Consider the following 13,753-nt stretch of genomic DNA (forward strand, 5'->3'; position numbering starts at 1 on the left):
ACAAAAATCCTTATAAAATACCCTAGATGATAGAAGATGATTATCTTCTGATACAAACATTACGTACGACAATGTGCGCATCACTAAAAGAAAAACAATTTCCGCAAACGTTGCCAACAGTTGAAATCGTTTAATGATGTGTGGTAATGGAAGTGACGTGAGATAAATCACAGTAAGATACACAAATTAGACGATTAATGGATGGGTTCTTTCTATACGAGTGCCAAAAATCGTTTTAACGAGGTATGACCCGTGAAGGGATAATTTGAAAAAAAAACATTCTTTACACTCACTTCATACTATATTCTACTCAGAAAAAGACCATAAAAAACAATGGATGAAACAGATCAAACAATGAGCTATTTGAGAGTATGGCAAACATTCCAACTGTTTTTCGTCATTAACTGGCAGTAACAATAACATCAACAAGCGAAACCTGAGGGTGGATGAATAATATTCCAATTAGCAATATCAATATACCTCCACCACAACGATCCACCGATGCGATCCAACCCATCCTTGTCGGAACGGAATGTGCTACCGAACGTGATCACCGTGGCGAACGATAAATTCTTCGGGTCGCTGTTTAGTGTTTCGTGAAACGATTACACGCAACCAAAATTCCATTCATCGCTCGTGTTGGTGTTTGAAAATGATATGTTAGGTTAAGGAAAATGCCTTACACACTAACCGTGCCGATGTTTGGGTAACGAATTTAATTCATTTTCTATGTTTAATATTTATTCCATGTATTTATTCAATATACAGACAGTGCCGAGATGCGCGGTTTTCGGCAATATGACAGCTAAGTAATTTATAGCCCAAAACAAAAGCAAAGAGATGAAAAATTGGTCCAAATTACCGTCCATTCCATCCAAAACATTTCATGTTTTCTTCCAAAAAGTCGCCTGATTTGCTGAATAAATAGATTTCTAAAACAGAATTCAACTATGCAACTTTGAAGTATAAACGATTTTGCATCCGGATTCGACATACGCAGATATTTGAGCTACGCAGTTCTTTCTCGGATTATAGCGTTTCGCTATAATAGCGTATCCCGGGAACTGCCTGTGTTTAATTAGTTATTTATTAAATATAAAAATGTGATAATAATAGAGGAGTGCCGATTATCCGGGTGCTAATTAACCGGGTGTCTGATTGTTGTCCACTGACCCGACCAGAACAATACTCCGGCTTTTTTAGCTTTTGATTTGCGTTTATTTTAGAAATATATACGCTCCGTACAAATATGCTGCGCTAAAAATTCGTCCGCTTCGTTGGCCGGTCGGGATCAAAAAGGAAGCTCCTTATCAGTGACACCTCCTGAACGTCATTCTTCGGGTCCTGGCCGAAAGCGTCCGAAGTAGCGCCATCTGCGGGGAGCTAGCGCAACTTAAACTCTAGCGTTCTAGCGTTCTTAAAACGATCGCGCGGTCACAAGGTGACAGTCCACCAGCGTTTTGACGTAGTTAAAAGGAATTGCTTGGCGCGACGTTTAATACTACAACTTTTACTACTGGCCTTTCTAGCGTTGTTCCTCGCGCTGTCTTCACTATGACTCGACGGACGGCTCCGTCCCTTGATGGTATGACTCGTTCTACCCTTCCTCTCGGCCAACAGTTTCGTGGGCAGTTCTCGTCTACGATTAGGACAACGTCTCCGGGTTCGATCGGTTTGCTTGGTTCAAACCATTTTGTCCTCCGTGTTAGCGTTGGAAGATACGTCTTGATCCATGTCTTCCAATATGCGTTAGCCCTTGCCTGCACAGCCTTCCAATTATGTTGCAAGTTTGCGGGCGAGTCATCGTGCTTAACCAACGGTTTCATTCCTGCGGAAGAGCCTAACAAGAAATGATTGGGAGTTAATGGTTCTTCATCCTCACCATCAACAGGAACGTGGGTGAGCGGCCGTGAATTTAACATATTCTCGACTTCGATGAGGGTAGCCGTTAGCACTGCTTCCGTTGGATGCCTCTCCATGAGCGTACGAGCTAGCATTCGCTTGACCGATTGAATCATTCGCTCCCAGGATCCGCCAAAGTGTGGGGCTGCCGGAGGGTTGAACTTCCACGCTGGATCGGGAGGACCGAATTCGCTGAGGATCGCTGTGTTAACACGTTCTGCTGCTTCTTTTAACTCTCTATCGGCACCTACAAAATTTGTGCCCCGGTCAGAGATGATTTCGGTTGGTATTCCGCGACGCGCCATAAAGCTACGAACAGCCATTAGACAATCGCTTGTACACAAAGATCGCACCACCTCGATGTGGACGGCTCGGACCGTCAGACACGTAAACAAAACGCCCCAGCGTTTTTCCGTTCTTCTACCGTTCGTCACCAACAGCGGACCGAAGTAATCGACTCCCGTATAAGAGAAAGGTTGTGAAAAGGCAGCTAGTCTGGCAGCGGGCAGTTCGCACATTTGCGGCGTTACCGGTTGCGTGTATAGTAACATGCAAGTTCTACAATGCGAGCGAACGCGTCTACACACCGATCGAAGCGCTGGTATATCGTATCGTTGCCTCAGCTCGTTTACTACCGTTTCCTGGCAACCGTGTTTGTATTTACGATGGATATCATCTACTATCAACTCTGTCACATAGTGCTGCCTGGGTAGAATGATAGGACGCTTCGTCGACGCATCCACAAAACGGCAACGATCGATCCGTCCACATAGCCTCAGCAGGCCCTCCTCGTCCATGTAAGGGTTTCGTTTAAATAGGGAGCTGTTTCGGGGTATCAGACCCTTCCATGACGTCACAGTAGGATTATCCCTATGTTTTTTCAATAGTGCGTACTCATCGGGAAACACGTTTCTCTGTACGTCTCGCACGATCACCTTTTCGGCCGCTTGTACTTCTTGGTGAGTGAGTGAACCTATCGCAAGAGGATTAGCGTTGGTAACAATGTTTACATACCGGCACACATAGGCGACTGTCCGCACGAGACGCGTCCAACGTGAAAATCTCTCGTAGGCGATGAACTCCTGACGCACTGTTTGAGTTCCAACTAGCTTCGGTAGCTTTTTCTTCCGCATCTCTTCGCGGGTCTCCGATGGCATCCGTTGCGGGATGTCCCATTCTGCTTCAGGTAGGTGCAGGAACTCAGGCCCATGGAACCACCGCTTCGATGCTAGATGATTCTTCAGGTTGGTCCACTTGGTCGCTTCGTCGGCTACATTCATTGTGGTTGGGACCCATCGCCATTCGTCCTTGGAAGTCGTCTCCAGCACTTCAGCAATCCTGTGTGCGACGAAAATCGAATACTTGCGATGGTCCGCGTTTATCCAGTCAATCACATCGGTCGAGTCCGTCCAGAAACGATAACGTTGGATCGTCTGTCGATGAGCATTTGCTATAGCTGTAGCTAACCTGCATCCCATGACAGCGGCCTGTAATTCTAATTTAGGTACCGATAAGTATTTCAGGGGTGCGACTCTAGCTTTCGCTCCAACCAGGACCACTTCTATTTTTCCTTTATACTCAAAGCGGAAATATGCAACCGCCGCGTATCCATCGGAACCCGCATCAACGAACACGTGAAGTTGAAGAGACGACTCATGTAGTGGCACCTGTCGATAACACCGAGGTATTACGATGTTCTCGAGCTCCGGCAGTCTTTCCATCCACGATTCCCATTTAAACCGAATTTCGTTTGGGACTTCGTCGTCCCAGCCGAGCTGACAGCGCCATACTTCCTGAAGAAGAACTTTCAAATAAAATAACACACTAGCAATCAGGCCTAGAGGGTCGTATATCGACATTAACGTTTTTAGCATTTGTCGCTTGGATAACGGTTTATCTCTGCGTGCTAATTCAAGGTGTCTTACGCGGGATAGCTTGAAACTAAAACTGTCTGCTGTGGTGTCCCACCACATTCCCAGCACCTTTTCGGGTTTTAGGCACGATTCAAAATCCATCTCCTTTCCACCTTCCCGATTGCCTTTTACTGCTATAACAACTTGGTTGCTGTTGGAAAGCCAATTATGCAGGGAAAAACCGGCATTTGAATGAATGTGGCTCACCTGATGCGCAAGTTCGGTTGCTTCTGATTCCGTTTCCACACTCGTTAGCAGGTCGTCCACGTAGTGTTCCTCCGTAACGCATTGTACTGCTCGAGGATATTGCGAGCGATACTGCTCGGCATTCTCGTTCTTTACGTATTGTGCTGTACATGGAGAGCACGCTGCACCGAATGTCATTCTTAACATGACATATTCCTGCGGTTCCACGTTGGTGTTTCCCCATCGCCACAAAAAACGCTGGCTATGTATGTCATCGCCGTCGATTTGCACCTGATGGTACATTTCCCTAATGTCAGCTGCCACGCCGATTTTGTATTCACGAAAGCGAAACAGCACAGCTTGCAGTGGGGTCAGCAGATCTGGTCCGGTCAGCAACTTCTTGTTAAGTGAGACACCCCTCACCTCAGCAGCAGCATCCCAGACCAATCGGATTTTCTTCGGCTTGTTTGGATTAGTGACGGGAAACACAGGCAAATACCACTTCTTCGGATAAAACGTCTTAAGTTCTTCATCCGTTACTTGTCGCACGTAACCCTTCGTTACGTAGTCCTTGATAATTCTATTAATTTCCTCAGCTAGATGCTTATCCTCATTCATTTTTCTTTCAAGGCACTTTAGTCGAGACAGTGCCATGTGGCGATTTTCCGGCATGAATACGTTATCGGCTCGCCAGAGCAAACCTGTCGTGTACCGCCCATCGATATGTCGAGTGCTGGTTTTAAGTAACGCCATTGCCCGTTGATCCTCCTTTGAGAGTAATGGCGGTTTTGCAGGACCATAACCTTCAACCTCAAAATACGCTGCCATCATACGATCTGCCTTTGATGTGACTCCTTGGCAATCACAGATGTGGTAGCTTGACTCAGGCTGCACTATATTCGCTTCGTTATCACGATCTGTGCACATACCGAAAATGAGCCATCCCAGTCGCGTCTTCGTTGCGGTCGGTTGTCCTGACTTTCCTTCTATCGTCTTCAAAGGGCGCGTTAACCTGTAATGGTCAATACCAATTAGCATTCGAGGTGAAACATCTTTGTATGATGGTGCCGGAATCGCCTTCAGGTGTTCAAACTTTTGCTTGAGCTCGTCCGTGTTCACTGATTGGCTAGGCAGTGATAGCTTGCCGACTGTACGCACGTTGGCCATCGGGTAGACAGACGCACTTGCTTGAATACCGGATACCTTCACCGTCACTCTTTCCGATTCACGTTCATCTCGTCGCTGTCCGGCACTGTATTGTAAGCACATTGGATCGGGAACGCCGTGAACTCCCATTTGTCGGGCCAGCCCCTGCTCCATCAGCGTCACCGTCGACCCTTCGTCCAGCAGCGCGTAAGTGTAAATCGGACCCTTCTCTCCATGTAGCTTTACCGGAACGTATCGTAACAGCGTGTGGTCCGTTCCCGTTCCATGATGGTTCACTTCGGCTTTCCGCTCCTCACCGGTAACGCGATGCAATTTACGGTGATGCTTTGCAACACATCCTTGCAATCCACATTCGTCGTGTACGTGGCAAGAGCCGTAATGCTTGCCTAAACACCTTTTGCATAGTTTTAGACTACGTACCTTGTCCCACCTAGCTGAAACACTCAGTTTATTGAACGCCGTACACTCTCCAATCGTGTTACACGAGTCACTGTCGCAAATCATGCATGCACGAGGTTTACTGTTCTGGACCACGTGGCTCTCCACGTGTTGCGCGTGAACCTGTCGCGTGGACGCTTTCTTCTTCGGCTGAGGGGGAGTGACCGCCATTGCTCCATCAGTTGCCTTTTGAACCCAGGCGCTGAACTCTGTAAGCGTGATGCGCTTTAACTCCAAACTATGCATGCCCCAGCTCCAGCGAAGATAAGCCGGCATTCGGTCCACCAGCTCTTGCAACAACGACGCGTCGTAAAGCCGTTCAGCGTTCCCGCTTGACTTAACCGTCGCGCAGATTTCTGCTACCAACTCACCGAATTCAATAAAGCTATCAAGTTTCTCAGTTTTTATCGGTGGCGCCTCACGAATCTGTTCAAGTAAGGTGTTAACGAGCACGTCCGCTCGTCCATAAGCCTTTTCCAGCGCGTCAATTATTTCATCCAGGTGGTCCGTGTGGCGGAGACGGCTTTGCACCATGCGTAAAGCCTTTCCGCGCAGGGCCGATTGCAGCCGAAGGATGTTTTCGTCTTCGCTGTAGCCAAACGTTCGGGTAGACCTTCTGAAAGTAGATAAGAATAACGGCCATCCCTCGGGGTCTCCACTGAACGTAGGAAGTTCGGATTTTACAGCTTGGCGGGCTGCTATTTGGCTCTGGCTCAGTTCACAATCGTCGGTCACTGAAATCCGTTTCGCCGTTGAGCTTGGAAGCGGTTCCCCTAACGAAAACGAGGTTCGCTCACGGCCGTTACGAAGCCGAGCTAGTTCCGCATCCTTTTCCCGCAACAGTCTAACCGCACTTTCCGTAGTTGCTTTGAGAGTCTCCATGTCCTGCCTCAGGCGCGTCAATTCGTCCTCCGTCGCATCGTTAGCCACTTTGCACTTCGCGTCACAACCTGGACACCACCATGCCCTCGTTTCCGCCATTTTGTCCACATTCACGCACTTGTAGTGAAACCACTTATCGCAAAAGTCGCACTGTATTGCTGGTTCATCGTTAGACTTTGCGCACGTCGCGCAGGTAACATTTGACACCGTTTCACTAACTTGTTCCATTACGCACTACGTTTCGGATACTTTGTGTAAGTGTATGCTTGTGTGTGTAGCTCTTACCAAGTTCAAGTCCTTTGTTCGTCACCACGTGGTTTCACGATGCGATGTCAGCACGAGATAATTAACGAGGAAAGTTTTAATAATCAGTTACGAATTTTTAGAATGTTGTCCACTGACCCGACCAGAACAATACTCCGGCTTTTTTAGCTTTTGATTTGCGTTTATTTTAGAAATATATACGCTCCGTACAAATATGCTGCGCTAAAAATTCGTCCGCTTCGTTGGCCGGTCGGGATCAAAAAGGAAGCTCCTTATCAGTGACACCTCCTGAACGTCATTCTTCGGGTCCTGGCCGAAAGCGTCCGAAGTAGCGCCATCTGCGGGGAGCTAGCGCAACTTAAACTCTAGCGTTCTAGCGTTCTTAAAACGATCGCGCGGTCACAAGGTGACACTGATTATCCGGGCAGCTTTAAAATGACAGTTCGAAAGGAAATTTGACATATGACCTGCAACATCGTTGACGGAAAAACTGAAAGATCTAATTTTATTATATAAAAAGAGCTTAAATTGTAAAAAAGCAGCTACAATTACTTTTGCTACAACAAAACGCACAGTAAAAATAAATTATATATTTAAAATGCCCTACCAATAATACGTTGTACGCTAATTTTTGCCATAATAAGGAAATGTACCTATTATCCGTATTATCCGATTATTCGGCAACCGTCGAAACCTGATTAGCACGAATAATCGGTGCTATACTGTAAATTGGAAAATGGAAAATTGTTTAATAAGCGTATTAAAAAAAAATGAAATATTTAAATAAAATACAACAGGTTATAAAAAGTTCAATGTTATAGGATTTACCGTAATAATATAGATTAAAACATAAGATAATATTATAAGATCAATTAACACAATATATTTTTATTAGGTTCATTAGAACTTTTCTCAGGGACTGAACTCTTCCCCATCGGCAGATCAACCTGTTGATGTCACGCAGTTCATCAGCATCCATCTTTAACGCCTCCGGGGTAGTAATTAATACTAAGTGGCATCATTTACAAAACCAAGCGCCATACAGATGAGCAGTGCTGAGATCATAATTCATAAATAGTAAACCTGTCGTCAAAAGTACCACAAAAGAAAACACCCATAACTCTCCATTTCACTCTACACTCGGCCATATCTGCTAGTTCCTCGTTTTATTACTTGGTGTGTTGGTGCTCTCAGTGTATATTTTCATTTTCCCACGATCATACCGTTCCTAATCACGGGGGCTTGAACTTGAGACCGAAGGAAACAAAAAAAAATCATCTCGTCTAATTTTAAACGTTCCTGCACTTCGCTAAATGACCGCCTCAAATCAATCCGCAATGGACCGATGACAAATTTCCGGCCACCTCAGACGTGGATCGCGCACCGGGCGGTTTCTTGCACGCTCCAAGGTTAGCCCAGCACGCACACTACAAAGTGACCGAAACAGCACTGATTGACAAAACGTCCATCCGTCCAGCACCGGGTTGTCTGTTTTGCCGTTTTTGTCGCACGCCTGAAAGTATTATATTTGTTTATACTCTTTTTTTTTTTGTTGCTCCCGTTCACTTCCCATTTACGTGGAAGATTCTATTTTTTCGCTTCTATTTCCATTTCGGCGGTTTTTGAAGAGCGGTTTGACGTGCGCTTGACCCAACGCGTTTGATGGTCGACGCGGATGAATCCTTAAGGGTTGCGCATACGCGGCTCTGGTGGACTGGTGCGCAATTCGTGCAGCTCGGCAAGCGGTGCGATTGTGTGCCGTTTTGCAGGGATTTCATATTTTTGCTGCCTTTCAACGCTCCGCTCCTTAGGGGACAACGACTGACGGGGCAGTCGTCCGCGATCTGGTGTCAGTCGGTAAGGTTCAGCCTTTAGTACACCGCCGAACGAACAGGAATTCGCAAATGTGCTTCCGAACGATGTAAGATTGTGCCCTTTGTGTGATAAGGAGTTAGAGGAAAAGCAGGCAGACTATTTATTTAATTGAGATATGTTTTATCAATCGTTTACAGAGTGTGTTGTGATTGTGCTTCTACAAATTCTCACCAGCAAGTGCAACTGATTTATTGAGAACCGAGTGACATACAGATCAGCTACTAGCCGATCATCAAAGTGTGACTATGTAGGATGCAATCGAACAAACGCACGTGTGTTAACCAGTTCCACCTCAAAGTGATCGCGGTTGCGTAAGTGAAACGTGCCAACAGAAAAGGGGGGTTGAAAAAAAAAACTCCCCCTTCAAAACCGTTTTGGGGTAAGATCCCCTTTTTGATGCGCTTATCAAAGCGAATTCGCACACAGTGTTTGTTATATCATCGGCACGCGTACATGTGTTGAAAAGCAACCCGCCAAAGCGAACGCGTTCGTGTTTGAAACAGTAAAGCGATCGAAAAAGTGCACACCTTTACACACCGTGCTCACCTTCGGTCTATGCTGCACCACCGCTAAAGGTAGATGTGTTTGTGTGTGAGTTTTCCCCCGTTTCGCAATCTACTGCCGTGTTGGTGAACGGTGAATGCTGTTTAGGATGAACTTTTTCAACCCACAAATTCCACGCTTCCTGGCACACTTGCCGGAAGACACCGACGAGCAGGGTGAAGAACAACACCAACACCAGCGGCGACCGCACAACAACAACAACGAGGACGGTGGCGATGGGGATGATGAGGAGGAGGAGGGCGAAAATGATACCAGCGACACGGAGGACGACAGTGGGATCGCAGACGAGGCGCCCGCGTCGGACCTCTTCGCCAACCTGAGCATAACCGATCCGCTGAGCGTGCAGAACAGTGCGTTGAACAATTTTTTCCACTACTGGTAAGTTGCGAAATTGAAGTGAAAATTTTTGGTAAAATTAGCAAATGTTTATCTGTTTTTCTGTGTTAAGCAAACAGTTCTGTGTTTCTGTTATCTGTGTTAAGCAAAAACTGTTTTTTAAACATAGTTTTAATCAAAAATAGCAACATACACAATACCATATTGAGCTCGTAAATGAGATTAAGTAGTGTTTTTTTGTATTTTAAAATTTGTGTTTTTGTATCTTTTATCTTCATGTTTCGTTTACCAATTTGTATCACACAATTGTGATTAAATAAACTATTGCTAAAAAAAGTCACTTGCATTGACTGACGACAAGTTTGGTAAAAACGTCATCTAAGAGCTTGCTTTTTTTTCAACCGCAATGTTCTCTTCTACACGATCAACCACAGCGTCGTAGACAAATCTTTCGCCAAACTCGCACGTTTCTCTCCAACCTTCCCAATGGCCACACACCAACCTTTCCCATTCGCCGGTTGTGACGTATTTCGAAAGGTGATAGAGAGAGAGAGAGCAAGAAAAACGGAATAAGAAAACGACCATCCGCCTCGCATGTCACCCACACGGAACCTGGCGTGCTGTCACTGCCCCACCGAGCGCACGCGTTCGGACGTACTGCACACAAAAATAAATTCACACTTCTTTCGCAGTTCGTAGTTCATTTGGCGATTTTTTAGTTTTTTCGCTCTTCCCGTTTTCGCAAGCGCGTGCAGAATTCGTTGTTTTGATTTAGCGAAATATTTAACCATCTAATTCATCAACGGCACACCGTTCGGGAAAGCCGGCCGGGCTTAGTGCTGTCTGCAGCGTGTCTTGTCAGCAACAAAGGAGAAAATGAAGCAAAAAAAAAGAGAAATTGCGTACCAATGATGCTTACATTCATTCATCGGTAAACTGTTGATAGATTGCAGCCAAAATGCGGGGAGATCTCTTGTTTGCTTTTAAGGAATAATAAAGCACACATATTTGTTGTACAGCTCGTAACATAATTATAAGATTGCTTATTTATTTGCGAATAGAAGGAGTAGACCGTAAACTCTTTCATGGCCCCAAATTGTTCGATAAAACCCCTGCATTTGAGATTTAGAGAAAAAATACGACGGATGTCAGAGATATTGAGAGAATTAACAGACTTTGAGTAATTACATTATCATCTGACATGATGGGCAAGTTTTGGCCAAAAGAAGGTGCTCTTCTTATGCTTCGTCTTGATGGAGACATTTTTGGACGACATCTTGAAGTCGTATCTAAATATAGTCGTCTCTTCAGGGATTCTGTAGATTCCTGCGGGAAAAGAAACTTTCTTTTCGCTTATCATCAAGTTCATCTTCTTGCATAGTGCAGAATTTGGTGCAGAATATGAGGTCTTTGGATCTGGATCTCTGGAATGGTGATCACGTCATTTATTAAGACCATCACGTTGAGCTTCATGCAAATACATTTCTCACCAGGAACTTCAATCGCACTTTGTGTGGCGTTTGCTGATCAGATGAGGCACTTTCATACAGCACATTCAGCATGTAGATAGGCACTTTCGTACATCAATGTCTGGGTTGAACTGATGTTTCATAATCGTTTGAAAGCTGTTTCTAAGCTTATGAAAGAACTGTGAGATCACTATGCCCTTAATCTTTAGCTTCTGCTGTACTTGAAGAAGATATCTGCCATTCTAGGGTCGGAGCTAGATATAAATTCGATGCTCTGAGATTTATTCAACAGGTAGAGATTAAATAAATCGTAAGTTTGCTATATTCGTAAAACATCTATGCAGCAGGAGTCCTGTATACCGCTAACGGTCAAGCGCCTTCGTCTGCCAATCCATTAATCCGGCTTTCATGGCGGACGCATAAATGCCATCACTCCATCCCATTTTAGGCCTACCATGCCACTTCTATCCATGCGGACTACCAAAAAGGACTTTACGGGCTGGGTCGTCCGTTTCATTCTCATGACGTGACCAGCTAACCGGATCCTGGCGAGTCTAATCCTCTGTAAAAATTAAAAATTAACGACAGTAAGTACGCCGTATAGTTCATTGAGCTGGTTATTATAGCTGCTCCACCCTGTGGATTTCCAGACAACTAGTGTATCTCGACGTAAATTTTAATTGTTGAGATGTCTACGGTCTAGATTAGCTTTATTTTTAATCTGCACAACTTGCTTTCTCCTCGTTTATCTCTTCAACTTATTCTTTCATTATTAATATAGTAATCATACAATTACGTCCCGCACTGTACTAGGTAACAGCAATAGCGCAGCACAGCATGGAAACAAACCTTTTTGCTCTTCAATTTATTTAACGTCATCAAAAATCGATCACGAAGCAGTACTTTTGCGTGCACCGATGGAATTTTTGAATCGGTTTCATATGATTCTATAAACATCCAACACGATCAGCTTGATCACGGTCCCACAACCATCTGGCAGATCAGGTTGAATTGGATAGGGGTGAACGAAAAAAAAAAAACAACATCCATCCTTTCCAGACACCACTTGAACCGAAAATATTTGCACTCACTTGACGCCAGACGCTGGATGGTTTGCAGATTTCTATTTCCAGCAATGCAAAGATGCTGAAAAGTCTACCAGTTTGGCTGGAATGTGTCTAGAGTGAACGTTTTGGCAATTTAGCTCTCCAACATTATAGCTTAACCTTGAACCAAACTGAACGGAAATAATGTAAACCAAATGGCAGTCATAAAAGGTGAAACTATCTCGAGAACAATAACTTCCAGTTAGGAACGCGATTTAGACGACCAACATTCGCGATCGATAAACCACGATCGCGCTGACAGGCAAGATCCAAGTTCAGCCATTAGAAGGAAATTTATAGCGACATTCGCTGATCATTGGAAAACGATCGTGCAGTTTCGCAGTCTCGCTCTCACTTGCGCACCGAAGTATCTGACGATCCGCTGGCAGGGGATTTATTTTTATTATTATAATCATTACCAGTGAAGATCGAAGAGCAGCGTCTGTCGGGATCGCCCACACGCTCTTCCGGTGGGTTTTTTTTCTTTTTTTTATTGGGAGGGAAGCATTGTGTGTGCGTGTGTTTGTGTACGAAAAGTCGATCGCGATCGAAATGACGCGAGCGTTTGCGACGGTGGCAATATTTAGCTTGACGTCAAACGAATCTTCCTGTGCTGTGAATGAATGGATCAAATAGTACAAAAAGGAAAACAGAGCTAATGAGAAAAACGAGAAGGGAAAACATTATGATTCCTGAATGATCTAACCGAAATCCCCTCGGAGCAGCGTTGGAGCACGAACCCGGCGGCATGTTGAATATGTGGTGATTTTCAAAATATAAAACCCCATTGGTAGTAAAACCATATGTCACCCGTTACACACCTCAGCCACTTTTCAGCATCTTCCCTTCATTGGTGTAACCCTACCCACCACAAAAAAACCCGACCGATCTCAACATATTGGCACACCCTAAACCAAAGGCAAACAAAACTCCTCCGCAAAACTTCACTAAACCACTTCAAACCTGGGAGTGTTGCTCCTACCGGGGGTTTGCGGATTGTAATGGAGCAGTATAAACTTCACCACCACCACTAGCACCACACCACCCTTCCATCTCGGCCACGCACATGAGGTTGAGAAAATCCGCAACCGTACGGACATGCTAACGTGGGGCAAAACAAACGTCAGCGGAGATACACACATATGGCGTACCGGGGAGATCCTTTTTGGAGAAATCGTTGGAAGCAACCGTGGGACCCGCGGGATGGTTTGACTGCGTACGCATTTGCACTTGGTGGCCTTCGGAAGACCCGGTCCGGTACGAGCACAGTCAGTCGGTAGTGACAGTCGACCGTCGGCGGATCTATCTTCTACCGGTCCCAAGTGGGAATAATTCGATTCATGTGCTTGTGTCGCGTATGGTACAGTTCGGAAAATCTGGTTCTGCTCACTTCCGGTGGGACCGTTGTGTCACAGCAACGTGTGTGTTAAACGTCAGTATGTGTATCACCAGTGACGTGTAGCAAATAATAAGCACTAAACCGATTAGGAAACGTGACCGTGTAAAAACGTGCTCCACTGTAAAAACAATTTCTAAAGCTCTCTGATCATAAGCAAATGTGTCATATATTCTTGAACCCGTCCCGTAAAGTGGTTGCTTACGTAGGCATTTTTTTTATTTGAATTTAGCATAAAGGAGAGGATAGAAGCAA

At 45.2% G+C, this 13,753-nt stretch overlaps 1 protein-coding gene across 1 annotated transcript; it reads right to left on the bottom strand.

Annotated features, from left to right (window-relative positions):
* Positions 1–1,809: 1,809 nt before the first annotated feature.
* LOC128718508 (uncharacterized) lies at positions 1,810–6,716 on the bottom strand. Its single transcript, XM_053812131.1, has 4 exons — positions 4,023–6,716; positions 3,370–3,569; positions 1,921–3,240; positions 1,810–1,828 (listed from the first exon to the last, which is right to left on the bottom strand). The coding sequence occupies exons 1-4, from the start codon at positions 6,714–6,716 to the stop codon at positions 1,810–1,812; spliced, it is 4,233 nt and encodes a 1,410-aa protein (XP_053668106.1).
* Between the last annotated feature and the right edge of the window lie 7,037 nt (positions 6,717–13,753).

Source organism: Anopheles marshallii, chromosome 2, assembly GCF_943734725.1.
Source record: "Anopheles marshallii chromosome 2, idAnoMarsDA_429_01, whole genome shotgun sequence".
Classification (NCBI taxonomy): Eukaryota; Metazoa; Arthropoda; class Insecta; order Diptera; family Culicidae; genus Anopheles; species Anopheles marshallii.

Excerpts from the sequence above, each read along its gene's own strand:
- LOC128718508 (XM_053812131.1), bottom strand. The coding sequence starts at position 6,716 with ATGGAACAAGTTAGTGAAACGGTGTCAAATGTTACCTGCGCGACGTGC. Across the intron at positions 3,570-4,022 it reads CAACCGAACTTGCGCATCAG|GTGCCACTACATGAGTCGTC; the intron begins GTGAGCCACATT and ends TGTTATCGACAG. Across the intron at positions 3,241-3,369 it reads GCCGCTGTCATGGGATGCAG|GATTGCTGAAGTGCTGGAGA; the intron begins GTTAGCTACAGC and ends CGTCGCACACAG.